This window comes from Staurois parvus, unplaced genomic scaffold (assembly GCF_062004578.1).
Source record: "Staurois parvus isolate SC_StPar_1 unplaced genomic scaffold, SC_StPar_1.0 ptg000357l, whole genome shotgun sequence".
NCBI classification, from domain to species: Eukaryota; Metazoa; Chordata; class Amphibia; order Anura; family Ranidae; genus Staurois; species Staurois parvus.
In genome coordinates, this window is record NW_028318153.1 from 3,009,503 (window position 1) to 3,027,995 (window position 18,493).

General features: G+C 43.8%; 1 protein-coding gene across 1 annotated transcript in view; it reads left to right on the forward strand.

Annotated features, from left to right (window-relative positions):
• Positions 1-18,493, forward strand: part of LOC149456567 (spermatogenesis-associated protein 7 homolog) — a 215,475-nt gene that overhangs the window by 67,391 nt on the left and 129,591 nt on the right. The window contains exon 3 of the mRNA XM_089684816.1: positions 6,215-6,262. Coding sequence (XP_089540942.1) covers positions 6,215-6,262 — 48 coding nt within the window. The remainder of the gene's footprint in view (positions 1-6,214; positions 6,263-18,493) is intronic.

An 18,493-nucleotide genomic window follows, 5' to 3' on the forward strand; every position in this document is an offset into this window, starting at 1 on the left:
TTCTTATTATTGACAACAGAGGTTCGAGTGACAATACATATAACAGAGGGGACAGTGGACAGCCCTGTCTTGTCCCATTAGACATTCCAATGGGTTCTGATCTCTCCCCGTTTACCGTGATGATTGCAGTAGGCTCACTATATAATTTGCTTATCCACTCTCGCATTCTATCGCCTATCCCCAGCACTTTTAAATTATCCATCATGAAGCCCCAGTCCACTCTATCGAATGCCTTCTCTGCGTCAATCGACAAGAGCACCACCGGGGCTTTCCCTTTTCTACTCTTCTGAATAAGCATCAGGGTTCTCAAGCCGTTATCTCTACCTTCTCTCCCTGGTACGAAGCCCACCTGATCTCCATGGATCCATTCAGGCATCAGATCCCTCAACCTGTTTGCTAACACCTTTGCATACAGTTTAGTGTCAGTGTTCAGTAATGAAATAGGTCTATAGCTGGAGCACTGAGATGGATCTTTTCCTTCCTTATGAATAAGTACTACATGGGCCTGTAGGGATTCTCTCCTCATTTCCGTCCCACCTCCCAGAGCATTCATATATTTCTCCAACTTGGGTAGCAATACCTCACTGAATTTCTTATAGTACCCAACTGTATAACCATCCGGGCCTGGGCTTTTTCCCCCCCCTGTGCTTTTCAATGCTCTTTTAATTTCTTCCTGGGAGATTTCTGCATCTAGGGATTTCAATTGTACTTCACTTAGTTTTGGTAATCCCGCATTTTTTAAGTATGTCATCTTTTTTTTATTAATTTCCTCTTGGGCTTCTTTTAGAGGGCCTTGGGTACTGATATTATATAATTTCTTATAATACTCCGTAAACACTTTAATAATCTCTTTATTTGAGTGGACCAACTCCCCCTTTGAACTTTTTATCTTTTCTATGTAGTTCCTATTTTTCTTTTTATTCAAGGCTCTCATTAAATATCTTCCTGGTCTGTCTCCCCATCTATATCTCTCGTTCAAAACCCTGTTGTATACTCTTCTCTTCTCCTCCTCCATCAACCTCTCTAGCTCATCTTTTCTATCCACTAGCTTCTGTCTCGTATCTATTGTTATTTTCTTCTTATGGATCTGCTCCAGTTCCAATATTTCTTTTAAGAGCCTACTGACCCTCTCTCTTCTTTCCTTTTTTTTCCTTGCACCTGCCGCGATCAAGATTCCTCTTATAAATACCTTGTGGCTTTCCCAAACTGTAGCTATCGATACTCCCTCTGTTTCGTTCTCCTTAAAATATACCTTAATCTCTTTCTCGATTTTTTGAACTATATCCTCATCTAGAAGAAGAGCCTCGTTTAACCTCCACCCCAATCCTCCAGTCCACCTTCCTCCCCATCTCATTTTCATCACAACCGGAGCATGATCCGAGAACGTCCTTGTTTCTATGTCGATTTTAACCAGATGATCTATCAGTTGGTGGTCTATTAAGATGTAGTCTAATCTCGAGTATATCTCGTGTGCATTCGAGAAGAAGGAATAGTCTCTGTCTTTCATATGCGTTATTCTCCAGATGTCCACTAGTTGGTATTCATGCATCGCTTTTTTCAAAGCTCTCAGAGACCTACTCCCCTCTCTTTGCACAGAAGAGGTATTATCCTTTTGTGGGTCCATACAGAAATTTAGGTCTCCAGCTACTATCAAACGCCCTTTTTTAAATTCCATTAATTTTTTTAACAGACCCTTCATATATATCTCCGGATTTTTATTAGGGCAGTATATATTGGCTAAAGTGCACTCAATCCCCTGAAGTTTGCCTTTTAAGAATAAAAACCTCCCCTCCGGGTCGGTTCTTCTATCCTCCAGCTCAAATCTCATATTCTTTGCCAAACCTATTGCAACCCCTTTTGCTCTTTTACTTGGAGAATCTGCATAGTACCATGTTGGATAGTATTTGGATCTCAGTTTTACATTTGCCTCTATCTCAAAGTGTGTCTCCTGTAAAAATACCACTGACGTCGCCCTATGATGTAACTCATTAAACAACCTAAATCTCTTCCCTGGGCAACTCAGCCCGTTCACATTATATGTTATAAACTGTATTTCTTCCATCGTTCCCAATTGGCTCCATCCCTCTTCCTGATTGCCTTTTCCTCTTTATCTCTTCTGTCTTGCAGAGTATTGACCCCGTACCTCCTCCCCTCCCTCCCTCCCCTTCCTCCCTCCCACCCAGCTTCCATCCCTCCCAACTTCCCTCCCCTCCCTCCCACCCCCCCCCCTCTTTTTAGGCCTACTATTTGCCTACTAATCATTTGTGGAAATACAATCCACCTTTGATTTAATCTCAGGGCAAAAAAAAATAAAGAACTCCACCCATGGACCACTTTTCCCCCTTCTCCAACCTCCCCCCCAACCCCTAACTCCTCCCTGAATATCTCAATAATAGTGGTTAGGAGAAGGTTGGGAGAAGGCAGAAAAAGACAGGAGGGAGAGAGAGAGACAAAAAAAAAAAAAAAAAAAAAAAAACCCCAACGTTATCTCTCTCCCTCTCCCCCTCCCCCCCCCCTCCCCCCGCCTCCTCCCTCCAACAGGCTGCCAGCGCTCCTTTCCTTTTATTCTAATTTCCCAGTGTTCTTCTTCCCAACCAGGGATCTCCAGTCTTTGTAGTTTAAGTCTATCACAAAAATACTGCAAATCTTCTGGGAACCTGAGATATGCTGTAGTTCCATTTCTCCACCCTATTAGGCACTCAGGGGTCCCCCATCTATATTGGACGTTCTGTTCTTTCAATCTTTCCAATAGAGGTCTAAGGATTCTCCTTCTCCACAGAGTCTCTGATGACAAATCCGCATATATCTGTATTTCTTTTCCTTCGTACATGATTACTGATTTTCCCTTAATCCTTTTCCAAATTTTATCTTTATCTAGGAAGTCACAAAATTTAACAAGTATATCTCTTGGCCTTTCCTTTCCCGAATTTCCTTGGAATTTTCCTTGTCTAAAGATTCCTTCCATTTTAATCCTTTCCATATCAGTATTGTCCATTATGGAGTTTAATATTTTACAGACCACCTCTTGCAAATTTTCTCCTTTTGAATTCTCTGGGACTCCTCGTATCCTAATGTTTCTCCTCCTATTCCTATTTTCTTGTATCTCAGTCTTATAGCGCAGTTTTTCTTGGGCTTTCCCTATATTAATTATTTCTTTTTCTAATTCAGAGATAATTTGGGATTGTTTTTTAACTTTTTCCTCCGTTTCTTCCACTCTCACCAAGAGATGTCCCAGATCATTTCGAATATTTACAATTTCTTGTTTTATTGTTTTTTCCAGACCTTTAAACATTTCTGCCATTTCCTTTTTATTTGGTATTTGTAACTCTGTCTCCATCACTGTATTAGCTGATATTTGTTGGCTACTAATGTCAAGGCCTAGTGATAGTCTAGGGCTACATTCCAGACTTAGGTCTACTTCTCCTTTTCCACTATTTCCCTGAGATCTTTCTGGAGTTATATTTCCCTGGGAGGTATATTTTTTAATGGTACCGGTCTGAGTCCCTTTAGGCCCACTTCCTTTTGCATTTTTATTTTTCATTCTTCTATGAATCTTATTCTTCTTTATAGGCTCGGGGTTATGGAGAGACAATTATTAATAAACAAATCGCACCTTATCCACTCACTTGGTTTTCACACTTTTCTTTCGTTTACCCTCTTCTCTTTTCCACTCCTTTACATTCCCCAGTCAAGGGGGGTCCCCTTTTTACTCTCATACACTTCTTCCCCTAAGCAGTTTACAACAGGGGACCATACTTATCAAGTATCGACCAAGGTCACTCACCCTCCTCGTGTCACTCTTCCTCTCGTGACCCGGCTAGGAGCTCTCTTCCACTGTTGTTCGGCTGGGCAGTGTGTGTATTTAGAGGGCTCCCAAGTGTATCTTCCACCTTTGTCTCTCCAATCCCCAGTGTCTTTCCTTCACAGACAGGGCTCTGAACAGTGGGCCAATCAGCAGGACCCCGAACAGTAGACCACCAAGTATGCCTCCATGTAGTTGGCCAGCGGTCAGGTCTTCGGCTAATAAGCCGGCAGGCAGATCTCCGGGTAAGGACCGACCACCAGGGCTCCGGGTTCTAGGTTTAACATAGGGGACTGCAGATCGAGAGCTAGCTAGCTGGGCACCAGATAGTCTGCCGGCAGACAAAAGTCCGGTTATTTGACCCGCAACAGGACTTCATTTAGTGAGCCCGTAAGCCGGGCAGCTGCTCTCCCTCCGCTCCGAACACCGGCCGGCTTCCTGGTCTCCCAGCACTGCTTAGCGGCTGACCACGTGGCCGCACCGCTCCTCCACGTCTCCGAGCAACCAGACACGCCCTCGCCACCAAGCACCGCATCCGAACCCCGTCTCCCAGACTAGCTCTCCCACAGCTCTTCCGTCCATCCAGCGGGGACCACCCTGCCGCAGCAACCCCTTTCACCACGTTTCCTCGTCACAGGTAGGGGTTTGGGGAGGTCGGGTGGAGGAGATTGTCCGAGAGCTCCTACATCGGGCTCTCCTCAGCCGCCATGGTTAGGCTCCGCCCCCACTCGCAACCCTTGTGGTGTTGCTTCCCATTCATTCACAAAATAAACATAGTTCACTATACTTCAGTTATGAATGGACACAGGAGCGATCGGTACCAATTGCTCACTGTCCATTCAGGAAAGGAAGAGGTCAGTAAATAGGCCATATTTACCGCCCGGCCCCCCTCCCCCCCATCCCCCGCTCTCCATCCTCAACCCGATCCTCCTCTCTGATGTGTGCCCCGCAGGAGCCAGCAGGAGGAGAGGAGGGAAGCACATGTGGGATCAGAGCTGCAAGGGGGGTAATGAGGTTGGAAAGTGCCAGAAGGGGGGGAACCAATCACCCTGCGTGGATCTCCCTACAGCAACTGTAAGCTGGCAGGTAGGGAGAGAAGAAAAAGCTGATGCACTGTAGGGGGAGCCACACAGGAAAATTGGTTCCAATAATTGTGCCACCCACCCCCCTTCATTTTCCAACCCCCCCCCTCTCAATTACAGGAGACAGTGGGAGGGAACCCCATTCAGCCAGCACTGTCATTTACAGCTATACACCCATACTTTCGTGTGCATGTACATGAGTATACAGGCCTATAGAAGTAAATTACTAAAGTAAAACAGAAATTTTAAAAAAAAATTTATGCCTCTGTAAAGCGTTGCTTTACTGATCCTTACTCAGCAGTGTGCCCAGTGTCATAGACAGCAATGCATCTGATTAGAGATCAGTAAAAAACAAGGCGTTTTTTTTACTTCCATGTGCAAGAAGCCTCTCTCTCTTTCTAGCACCTGTTGGAACACAGATGTGCATTCTGCATTGTTAAAATGATGTAATGGCAACAGGCTCCACCCAATGCGTTTCGTCATGGACGTCATCAGTAGCGTTTTGTGGGAGTGCCACAAATCTATTGTAAATTATTGCACATGAAAAATCTGATGTACCATCTTGCAAGTCAAAAGATGTAGTCAATGCATTTCGGGGGCTCAAAACTCCCCCTGCTTCAGGGCTTTGATGCTGACAGTAAATGAAAAAACTATTGGACAACAGAATGCAATATAAAAGGCTATAACTTAAACTGATTTGGGTGGCTGGTCAGGCAGCTATATCTGGCATCAACTTGAGCGGTGACCCAAATCAGTATTAGTTATATCCCTTTATATTAAACTGTGTTGTCCATGATTTTGTGAAAGGAGAGTTATGAGGCCCCGGTAAAAGCATTGACTTTTTTTCTTTTGACTTCTGTCATGTTCAATAAAGACTTACTGGACTTGCATTGAATTTGTGCTGCTCCTATTCGCTTCACACAAACAGAAAAAATATTAGAATTATGTAATAAAAAATTACTTTCAAAACCAATTTTAGCACACTGTGGGAAACCAACCCAGTTCTAAAATCTCCCTGTTTAATATCAAGTACCTCAGACCGCCAGAAAAGTCCAATTATAATGTGTAATGTTCATATTTTAGGAACATCTGCTGCTGTTTACAGGCTATTATTGGCAAGCCGTACCCAATCCTTTATTATTTTTATCTATTTTATTTATTACAGGTATTTATATAACTCCGCCAGTTTACGCAGCACTTCAGATACAGTATATATTATACATTCAATCGTGTGTTCAGTCCCGTTCTCTCTGTAACTTCTCACATTGTTAAGGCTTCAGGTTAATCTAAAAATTCTATTATTTTAATGTTATTTCTTCTCTTCTTTCAGCCGCTGTTGATACATCTGCCCCAAAGAGTTTGTCGAGCAGTGTTAAATGTAAGTGTCTTTTTAGATTGTTACTAAAATGTTTTGGTACATATTTCTCTGGGAAAGTTTATTCTTTCATCCTGGATGTCTAAACGCTGCTTAAAGTGTATCTCCAGCCAAATCTTTTTAGCTTCGATCAGAGCGTGTGTCAAGGCCCTGGGGCCAAATCAAGTCCATCCAGTTTGTCACTTGGACACCGTGCGATTGCAATGTGGTGTGGGAAACACACAGGATTTGCTGCGTTTCCTGCACTGCATTAGTGTACACCAGGGCTGAGTGCTGCTGTACAGGGGACTGCAGGAGGCCTATATTACAGTGGATATAAAAAGTCTACACACCCCTGTTAAAATGTCAGGTTTAGGTGATGTAAAAAAATTAGACAAAGATAAATAATTTCAGAGCTTTTTCCACCTTTTAATGTGACCTATAAACTGTACAACCCAATTGAAAAACAAACTGAAATCTTTTAGGAGGGGAAGTAAACATAAAAAAAATAAAATAATGTGGTTGCACACCCTCTTATAACTGGAGATGTAGCTGTGTTCAGAATTAAACAATCACATTCAAAATCATGTTAAATAGGAGTCAGTATACACTTGACATCATTTAAAGTGCCTCTGATTAACCCCAAATAAAGTACAGCTGTTCTAGTAGGGCTTTCCTGACATGATCTTAGTCGCATCCTACAGCAAAAGCCATGGTCCTCAGAGAGCTTCCAAAGCATCAGAGGGATCTCATTGTTAAAAGGTATGTCAGGAGAAGGGTACAAAAGAATTTTCAAAGCATTAGATATACAATGGAACACCGTGAAAAGACATCATCAAGTGGAGAAAATATGGCGCAACAGTGATATTACCAAGAACTGGACGTCCCTCCAAAATTGATGAAAAGATGAGAAGAAAACTGGTCTGGGAGGCTGCAAAGAGGCCTAAAGCAACATTAAAGGAGCTGCAGGAATATCTGGCAAGTACTGGCTGTGTGGTACATGTGACAACACTCTCCATATTCTTCATATGTCTGGGCTATGGGGTAGACTGGCAAGACAGAAGCCTTTTCTTATGAAGAAAAACATCTAAGCCCAGCTAAATTTTGCAAAAACACATCTGAAGATCCCCAAAAGCATGTGGGAAAATGTGTTCTGGTCTGATGAAACTAAGGTTGAACTTTTTTGGCCATAATTCCAAAAGATATGTTTGGCGCAAATACAATGCACAGCAACAAAAGAACACCATACCCACAGTGAAGCATGGCGGTGGCAGCATCATGCTTTGGGGATGTTTTTCTTCAGCTGGAACTGGGGCCTTAGTCAAGGTAGAGGGAATTATGAACATGAAGAGGAACTTCATCTTTCTGGAAGACAACGACCCAAAGGATACATCCAGATCAACAAAGGAATGGCTTCACCAGAAGAAGTTTTGGAACCCAGACCTGAATCCAATCGAAAATCTGTTGGGTGATCTGAAGAGGGCTGCGATCAGGAGATGCTCCCACAATCTGACAAATTTGGAGTGTTTTTGCAAGGAAGAGTGGGCAAATATTGCCAAGTCAAGATGTGCCATGCTGATAGACTCATACCCCAAAAGACTGAGTGCTGGAATCAAATCAAAAGGTGCTTCAACAAAGTATTAGTTTAAGGCTGTGCACACTTATGCAACCTTATTTAATTTTTTTATTTTTACTTCCCTCTACCTAAAAGATTTTAGTTTGTTGTTTAACTGAGCTTTACAGTTTATAGATCACATTAAAGGTGGGAAAAGTTCTGAAATTATTTATCTTTGTCTCATTTTTTTACATCACAGAAACCTGACATTTTAACAGGGGTGTGTAGACTTTTTATATCCACTGTATGTAAAATTGAGCTGCTTACCTTTTATTGTACCAAAAATGGCACAAATAAGATAAATTTATTGTTAGCGTTTACACTTTAACAAACCAAAATAGAGAAAATAGGAGTATAGGATTTATTAGGGTTAATATACACTTTAAAATGTCTAATAATTTAAAAATACTTCCTAAACGTTAAAGTGGTTGTAAACCTTTACCTGTGCCTAGTGAAGTGACTGGCCTCAGGTGATACACAGAGATGAACTATTGAACTAAGCCCTAATTGTAAATCATCATCTTTGACAAATAACAAATCTATACTGGACAAGGGTGCATTTCCCTATACACCATCTGGCCAATTGATGAATCTAAAATATATAACCTTTTTTCAAATATATAAAAATTGTATCATCAGCTGTAATTAATGCCTATTGGAGTGGAATGTACTGCACACAACAATATAACTGGATACCATTGCAATTATTTACCTTACATCCAAATGGTTAATAACACCAGACCAAATCAAATACCATACCATTTTAGATGAAGTGACAGCATACAAAGAGGCACTGTAGTTTGATCATAAGCCTATCAGCTTGAATATATAATCTCTGTTAAGGAAATGGAGTTACCCCATGGACAAAACTAATTAGAGAGTGTAATCTCTCTTGCTACAGATATGTAATATGGGTACACTCATCCACGGGCTTAAATGTCAGCCCTTTGTGGATAAGCCCCATACATCACCATATCCACCAAAAATACCTCACTGTCTTTAGGAATTCAAATAATGCACTGTAAAACACAGTACAGACCTCTCCAAAAAAAAGGGGGGAAAGGAGTAAATACCATGTGCATTCAAACAGTGCTCCCAAATAAAGACCCAAAGAAAAAAAGAAACTCTACATGTTTCGCTCCAGAAAACAGAGCTTCATCAGGAGTATAAAGAATTAAAATAGGTCACATAGCGGCTGGAAGTTATGCTCAGCTGCACATAGTGGCAAAATGGAGATACGTAGAGATGAAACAAGTCCTCCTCATAAGTTGTACCTGTTTGGCCCTTAAAAGTGTACAGTTTACATAGCATTTCTCCCTTAGGAGGCAAGAGGCGGGGTTTCACACACTGCACACATAGAGCAGAGAGCTGAGTGTAATCTAAGACCTGAGTAGAGGGAATGGACACACCTCCCTCTACACAGTCTCATAGGGAAACATGCACAGCTGTGGCTGTCATTCACATAAATTACCAGCATGGTTACAACCTTAACATTGCAGCATGGCTTATGTGTTTCGAGGGTGCACCCTTTTATCAGAATTCTGTTCAGAATGGGTACCATTGTCAGAATACAATGTCCCCACAAGGGCGAGTCCTCCATCCACCTTGTTTGTGCAGAGGAAAAAACACTGCATTACCAGCTTTAGTTTTTTTAAATGGCACACTCTTCCAACAAAACGTGTCTGTAAAAGTGTAAGGGCCGATTAGTAAGTTTACAAAGATATTTTCCTCGGTCTGCAGTGAATCCCTGGTCCAGTTTTGCATGAGATTTCAGTAATTTGCTGCAGACCAACTTTAAATTTTGCAAAAAATATTCAAGTGTCATTAATCCCAAATCATCAAAAACTGTCAATACGAGTTTTTCAGCTTTTTTTAGCGTTTTTGCATTAGCGTTTAGCAGCGATTAGCGACGTTTTCTCACGTTTTTCCGTGTTTTGCGTTTTAGGGGTTTTTTTGTAAAAAAAAGTCCAAAAACACCGGTTTGCGGCATTTTGGCGCATTTTTCAGTGTTAGAGCATTCTTACAGCTAAAAAACTCCTCTAAAAACCCACTAGTTCTGGGGGTTTTTTCCAGCCAAAAAATGTCCCAGCCAAAAAACATTGATTACAGTCTATGTAGCTGTAGAAAAAAAAGTCAAAAGCCAAAAACAGCCGCTGTAAAAATGTTAACTGTGCGTGAGGACTAAAGACTTACTAGTAACTGGCAGTTACATATGACAAAAGCAAAACTAACAAGCCTTCATAGAAAATTCTATGTGACAACAGAAAACCGTGGAATCTATATGACTTCTTTCCTTATTGCTTGGTAAGCATTCTATGTAAGCGTGATGTCCACACCTGAAATTACAAAAGGAAACATAAGGGCACTCATGCAGGAAAATAATGTGATTTAATGCATTTTCGTGTTATCGTGTTCTTCCTTTTCCTGACACTGCAGTTTTGAAGAGTAGTTTTGAAGCATGAGCCTCTCCTAAAGAGTTTCTTATTTTTCATTCCTCTTTGTAGCGGTCAGCAGAAGAATCTCATGACATGGGTTTTTATGACTAGACAGGAAGGCGGAAAATATGGAATTGTGTCCATGTTTGATTGACAGGTGGTTTTACCACAATCCATTTCTATTTATGGTGGCACCTTGCCAGTAGGTGTCTCCATCAAAAGCTCAAGGGTCATCTATGATATACTGTTACTGCAAGCACAGCCATAACTGCTATGCCTGGTCCCAGCTGTACTTACCTTCTCACCTCTGTTCTGCTGTTGCTGAGACTACCAACACCAGGGTCATAGATACCTGCAGTGCCAGGACAAGGTCACCTAGTGCTCAGGGCGAACATGACAAAGTGTGAGCATCACGTCTCAGCAGAAATCTCCTCCATTTTCTCCCCACAAAAAAATCCAGCACTGATGTACACGCTGTACCCTCCCCCTCTTCCCCTTCCTAATCCTCCCAATTGTCCCTCCCAGCACAAATCTCCCCTGACACAAATTCTATCCTCTCCCCAAATTCCACCTCCCAGTTCAAATCCTCCCTCATCCTAGCACAAGTCACCAGCCCCCCCCCCCCCTTTTTAACCCCAATAAAATTTCCACCTCCCTCCCTGAAATGTACAAGCCTAAAATGCAGGAGCAGGAACCCTCCTCCCTCACATGAGTTCACTGCAGCAGGGGCAGCCACCCCTCCAGCCTACCCCTTGTCCTAGACCTGGTTGCCTGATACTACCAACACAAAAGACCACTTTGAATGCCACAACCCTAAACAGACAAAAATCTTTATTACGGATCTGTCTCTTATGCAGAAAGTTTAAAAAATCCATAGGGTAACTATAAGGTCTTCTCTCAAGTACAACTGACTCCCCAAGCTGTTTGCTAAATTTTACTAAACAGTTTAAAGCACACATATTTGCAGATAGCCACTTGTAAAGCACATGGACTAGCCAGTCATTTACAGTTGCAAGAAAAAGTATGTGAACCCCTTGGGATTACGTGGAGTTTTGCATGAATTGGGAATAAAATGTGCTCTGAACGTCATCTAAGTCACAACAATAGAAGAACACAGTCTGCTGAACATAATACTACACAAACATTAGATGTTGCCATGGTTTAATTGCACATAACATGTAAACATTCACAGTGCAGGGAGGAAAAAGTATGTAAGGCCCTAGCTTAATGACTTCTCCCAGAACTAATTGAAGCCAGGAGTGAGCCAACCTTGACTCCAATCAGTGTGATGATATTGGATGTGTTGCTGACAGCTGTCCTGCCCCTAAAAAACACACACCTGTTTTGGGTTTACTGGTTTCAAGAAGTACTGTCTGATGTGAACCATGCCTAGCAGAAAAGAGCTCTCAGAAGACCTACGATCAAGAATTGTTGACTTGCATGAAGCTGGAAAGGGTTACAAAAGTATCTCCAAAAGCCTTGATGTTCCTGTGTCCACGGTAAGACAGACTGTCTACAAATGGAGAAAGTTTAGCACTGTTGCTACTCTCCCTAGGCGTGGTCGTCCTGTAAAAATGACTGCAAGAGCACAGCGCAGAATGCTGCATGAGGTAAAGAAGAATCCCAGAGTGTCAGCTAAAGACCTACAGAAATCTCTGGCACATGCTAACATTTTTGTTGACACATCTACAATAAGGAAACATTAAACAAGAATGGAGTACATGGGAGGACACTACGGAGGAAGCCATTGCTGTCCAAAAAAAATATTGCAGCACGTTTGAAGTTTGCAAAAGAGCAACTGGATGTTCCACAGCACTACTGGCAAAATATACTGTGGACAGATGAAACCAAGATTGAGTTGTTTGGGAAGAACACACAACACTATGTGTGGAGAAAAAAAGGCACAGCACACCAACATCAAAACCTCATCCCCACTGTAAAACATGGCAGAGGGAGCATCATGGTTTGGGGCTGCTTTGCTGCCTCAGGGCCTGGACGGATTGTTGTCATTAATGGGAAAATGAATTCCAGAGTTTATCAAGACATTTTGCAGGAAAACGTACGACCATCTGTCCGCCAACTGAAGCTCCGCAGAGGATGGGTGATGCAACAGGACAATGACCCAAAGCATACAAGTAATTCAACAAAACAATGGCTGCAACAGCACAGAATATGCCTTCTGGAGTGGCCCAGTCAGAGTCCTGACCTCAACCCGATTGAAATGCTGTGGCATGAACTTAAGAGAGCGATTCACACCAGACATCCCAAGAATATTGCTACACTGAAACAGTTTTGTGAAGAGGAGTGGTCCAAAATTACTCCAGATCGTTGTGCAGGTCTGATCTACAACTACAGGAAATGTTTTTGGTTGAGGTTATTGCTGCCAAAGGAGGGTCAACCAGTTATTAAGTCCAAAGGTTCACATACTTTTTCCTCCCTGCACTGTGAATGTTTACATGTCATGTGCAATTAAACCATGGCAACATCTAATGTTTGTGTAGTATTATGTTCAGCAGACTGTGTTCTTCTATTGTTGTGACTTAGATGACGTTCAGAGCACATTTTATGCCCAATTCATGCAAAATTCCACGTAATCCCAAGTGGAACACATACTTTTTCTTGCAACTGTAGATACAGTATGATCTGCTTTACCCTGCCCTACCTATAGGCCAGAAATGATTTTTGCACAATTTGGCCAGTAAGGATCACAACCTTAAAGTATAAGTTCACCTTTGGGAACATGTTACATGTTCCACTTGTTTTTAGGGTGGAACATGTAACATGTTCCCAATCCTGCAGCCGCCACCCGATCCCCCCCCTCCCTGTGACAGTAGTACGAGGAAAAGTTCCACGTACTAGGTGTCACTTTTTAAAAACAGCGCAGCCGTGCAGGGCTCCGCCCACACAGCCACATCATTCATTCACAATGTTCTGTGATTGAATGGACTACAAGTCCTGACAGCCTTAGCAGCTGTAGCTTGTAGTTCTCGGTGAACTACCACCCACAATACAAATGTGCATTTATTATTTTTTGCAGAAAGGTGAACTTATCCTTTAATTGTTTTCCTAAAATAAGGTCAGTGCTGGGGAGGACTGCTCAGTATACACTGCCTTGTTAAAGCTATTGGGACACCCCTCCAAATCATAGGATTCAGGTGTTCCGATCACCTCCATGGCCACAGGTGTATAAAATCATCACCTAGGCATGCAGACTGCTTCTACAAACATTTGTGAAAGAATGGGTCGCTCTCGGGAGCTCAGTGAATTCAAGCATGGTACCGTGATAGCTTGCCACCTGTGCAATAAGTCCATCCGTGACATTTCCTTGCTACTAAATATTCCACGGACAACTGTTAGTGGTATTATAACAAAGTGGAAGCAACTGGGAACATAGAAAAACGGAAGCAACTGGGGGATCAGCAGCCACGAAGTGGTAGGCCACATAAAATGACAGAGCAGGGTCAGCACATGCTGAAGCTCACAGTGTGCAGAAGATGCCAACTGTCTGCAGAGTCAATAGCTAAAGACCTCCAAATTCATGTGGCCTTCCGATTAGCAAAACAACAGTGTATAGAGAGCTTCACGGAATGGGTTTCCATGGCCGAGCAGCTGCATCCAAGCCTTACTTCACCAAGTGCAATGCAAAGTGTCGGATGCAGTGGTGTAATGCACGCCGCCACTGGACTCTAGAGCAGTGGAGATGTGTTCTCTGGGGTGACGAATCCTGCTTCTCTGTCTGGCAATCTGATGGATGTGTCTGGGTTTGGCGGTTGCCAGGAGAACGATACTTGCCTGACTGCATTGTGCCAAGTGTAAAGTTTAGTTGAGGGGGGATTATGGTGTGGGGTTGTTTTTCAGGGGTTGGGCTTGGCCCCTTAGTTCCAATGAAGAGAATTCTTAAGGTGTCAGCATACCAAGACATTTTGGACAATTCCATGCTCCCAACTTTGTGGGAAGAGTTTGCGGATGGCCCCTTCCTATTCCAACATGACTGCGCACCAGTGCACAAAGCAAGGTCCATAAAGACATGGATGAGTGAGTTTGGGGTGGAGGAACTTGACTGGCCTGCACAGAGTTCTGACCTCAACCCGATAGAACACCTTTGGGATGAATTAGAGCGGAGACTGTGAGGCAGGTCTTGTCGTCCAATATCAGTGTCTGGCCTCACAAATGCACTTCTGGAAGAATGGTCAAACATTCCCATAGACACCCTCCTAAACCTTGTAGACAGCCTTCCCAGAAGAGTTGAAGCTGTTATAGATGGAAAGGGCGGGGCCAACTCAATATTGAACCCTACGGACTAAGACTGGGATGCCAGTACAGTTCATGTGCGTGTAAAGACAGGCGTCCCAATACTTTCGTCAATATAGTGTATATACTATATGACCAAAATGATTAGACACCTGACCATCACACCTACATTACATGGCTAAAAGTATGTGGACCCTCTCCAAATTTTTGAGTTCAGGTGTTTCCAGGTAATGCTAGGCATTTACAAATGTGCATTTCCAACATTGTAGAAACAGTTTAAGGAAGGTAATTTTCTGTTCCAGCATGACTGTACCCCTGTACACCAGCTTCATGAATACATGGTTTGTTGAGTTTGGTGTGAAGGAACTTGAGTGGCCTGCACAGAGCCTATTGTGATAAATTGGAATGAAAATTGCCAGCCAGGTCTTTTCATCCAAAATCAGCATCTATGCTCTGTTGGCTAAATGTGCATGAATTTTCCCCAATGCAATCTTTGAAAAGTCTTTCCAGAGGAGTGGAGGATTATATGGCCACAAAAGAGGGACCAAATTCATATTAACAACCATGGGTTTGAAATGGGCAATGCCCAACAAGCTTATATAGGTGTGATGGTCAGGTGTCCACAAACATATACTGTAAATGTGCGCATTCTGCTGCCGCTGCTACTGGTCACTGAAAGATTTGCAAAGTTTCAATGCCTCTTTCACATGGGAATAGCTATTGACACACGATCCGTGCTGGATCCCTTTGTAAGCAGTGGCTGACCCACAGTGAGCAGGAGACAATATGCAGCCTCCTTCCTGCATGCCTAATTAAGTCACATTTATGCGTTTTTAGTGCATTTGCAGATCCACAGAAATGCATTACAATCCATTTAACCTATTTTCCTATGGGTCCCATTCACATCTATGCAGTTTCCTGCAGTACATTTTTTGGAAAGGTGCAGGGAGATTTTGAAAGAGAACACGGTGTGTTTTTGGCTCCACAGACTTCAATACAATTGCATCAAAAACGCACCAAAAACACATGTACATGCGTTTTTGGTGTGTTTCCTGCATGACAACAGACACCTCCTCCTAGCAACAGCAACACTTCCCAAAAAAAGCAAAATGCAGAAATGAAGCAAAAGCATGCATAAAAAGCAAAACGCTCCATAAAAACGCATCAACTGCATATGCATAGATGTGAACCTAGCCTAAAAAGGGAATTCATACTGAAATCCTTCTCCACAGTGCTGCAATCACATCCATTAGACACGGCTGGAATGTGGCTCCATTCACTTTTATGGGGCGCAGTGGCGTATAGGATAGCCTGCTGAACACAATATGCTCTACTTGTTTGCCATGACGCAAAGCACAGCACAGGGGCGGACTGACCATTCGAGCTCTCGAGCACTGCCCGAGGGCCTGGGGTCAGTAGGGGGCACCATGAAATGCCCCTGGTACCTTTTTTATAGGCTTTTTTGAGTGTGGGCAAGGACACAGGGGCCCCATGATCCCCTATTGCCCGGGGGCCCCATGAGTTGTCAGTCCGCCCCTGGAACAGCATTGCAGCTGTGACAATGTGGATGGAGCTGTCCTTGCACATTTCGCCAGGTTTTGACAGGTGGTTAAAGCATGTTAATATTGTCAATATTCCCATCACACACGTTCCTGGAACAGGCTTGGAAGTAGCGGGTGCTGCAGCAACTGCCAGCTGGAGACTGGAGACATCACAGATTAATGAATATATTCACCAGCACACCATGGATCCTTTATTATCATCCGAACGATTCAGTGAAGAATGATCATATTGCAAAAGACAGAGTATGACTTTTTTCAGGCATGTGATGAAGCTCGTTAATAACACCTCCTGAATTTACCACACTGACATGCCCATGTGAAAGTGCCTAACTGCTGGCTTTTAGCTGCTGGAGGGAAAGACACAGACATTGGCGGATCTAGGGGGGTGCTGGGGTGCCCCCTATCTACACCAAAGGCTGCTCATCTCCCAGCAGCAGGAAACTGTGTGTACAGGCCAATGAGATCTAGGGTCTATCCCGTCTCATGTGCTGTATGGACGAATGCTGTTCTGACAGGAGGGGAGAGCACAACACAGCGCACCTCCTCCCAGCTTTGTAGTGGAGTCCCCCTGTAAGTTGGGGGTGGCAGGGGGAAGGTTTTGAGCTTACAGGCAAATTGTACATAATAAGGGAGGGGGGGTAAAATTTTGTGCTGGGGATGTTTGTGGAGGAGGAATGGACAGCAATCTGTGTTGGAAACTGAAACGGGGATTTGGGGGATGGAGGATATGTGCTAAGAGGAGAAATATGGGGGAGGGGGAGATATGTGCTAGGAGCACGGTTTGGGGGGATTTGATCCAGGAGGGGGTATTTGGTGGGACTTTTGTACTAGGATGGGGCAGCTGGATTTGTGCTGGGAGGGGGGGATTTGGGTAGGGAGGAAGAATTTGTGCTAGGAAGGGTCATTTGGAGGGGGTTGTACTAGGACGAGGGATTTGGGGTATTTGATCTGGAAGGGGATTGGAGAAATGAGATTTTTGCTGGGAGGGGGATTGGGGGGGATTTTATGCCAGGAGGATGTGGGGGAATTTGGGCTAATAGGAGAGATTGGAGGGATTTATGCTAGGACGTGGGATGGGGGGGGATTTGGGCTAGGAGGAGGGATTGGGGGAATTTGTGATGGAAGGGGGGATTTTGGGGAGAAGTTTGTGCTAGGATAGAAAATTTAAGAAGAAGGGGGATGTGTGCTAGGTGGGTGATTTTTTTGGGGGTGAGGGAGATTTGTGCTTGGAGGAGGAATTGGGGTGAGATTTGTGCTAGGAGGCGAGATTGGGGGAAGAGGGGCAAATATTTATGCTGGAAGGAGCGATCTGAACTGAAAGGAAGGGGATATTTATATTTTTGTTTGGAGTGAGTGTGCTGATTGATTAGTGCAGTTTTGTTTTGTTTTTTTGACGAGGAGGGATTTATGCTGAGAAAGGATGCTCACACTTGAAGGGGGGGTGCAGTTTGTCATCTTCACCCTGGGTGCTAGATGTCCTTGTCCCGGCTTTGCCCGTACTACATACACAGGGCACTCAACAGATCTCCTCCTCCCCACACAGCACATTGGTGAGATCGGATTCCCTTACAGACACAGCCTCAATCTGCATAGTGTATAGCTAGCTGCTATGCTGCTGAGTTGAAGTTCTGATCTGTGAAATTCCAAGATCGGATTGGCAGCACAGCTGCAGTAGCCATCTGCACACAGAGTCTTTGTCTGTAAGGGAATCCTATCTCAGCTATGTTCTGTGTGGGGAGGAATAAATCTGCCCAGGCTGTGTGTAGTGCGGGGATGGGAGGAGGAGCTCTGCTGGGTTCTCTGCCACCAGTAACCCTGTTCTTTTCTCTGCTGACCCCTGTACACTGTCCTACTAACTTCTGTCCTCTACTCCCCTGACCCCTGTACACTTTCCTTCTGAGCGCTGTCCCTGCCTTACTGACTCACTTTCTTCTGTCCTGCTGACCCCCGTTACTTTGCCCCGTTGACCATTGTCTTTTGCTCTGATAACTCCTGTTCTCCATCCTGCTGACCCCTATCCTCTGCCCTACAGACCCTTTATACACTGCCCTGCTGACCCCTGTCTCCTTTCCTACTGACTGCTTGTGCATTGCCCTACTGACCCTTGTACACTCCTCTGCTGACCCCCTGCGCACTGCCCTGCTGCCCCCTGTCCACTGCCCTGCTAACCCCTGTACACTGCCCTACAAATGAATGCTTTGAACATCTCACAGAGCACTGTTCAATCCATCATCCAAAAATGGAAACAGTATGGTACAACTGCAAACCTATCAAGACATGGCCATCCACCTAAACTGACAGGCCGGGCAAGGAGAGCATTAATCAGAGAAGCAGCCAAGAGGCCCATGATAACTCTGGAGGAGCTGCAAAGATCCAAAGATCAGGTGGGAGA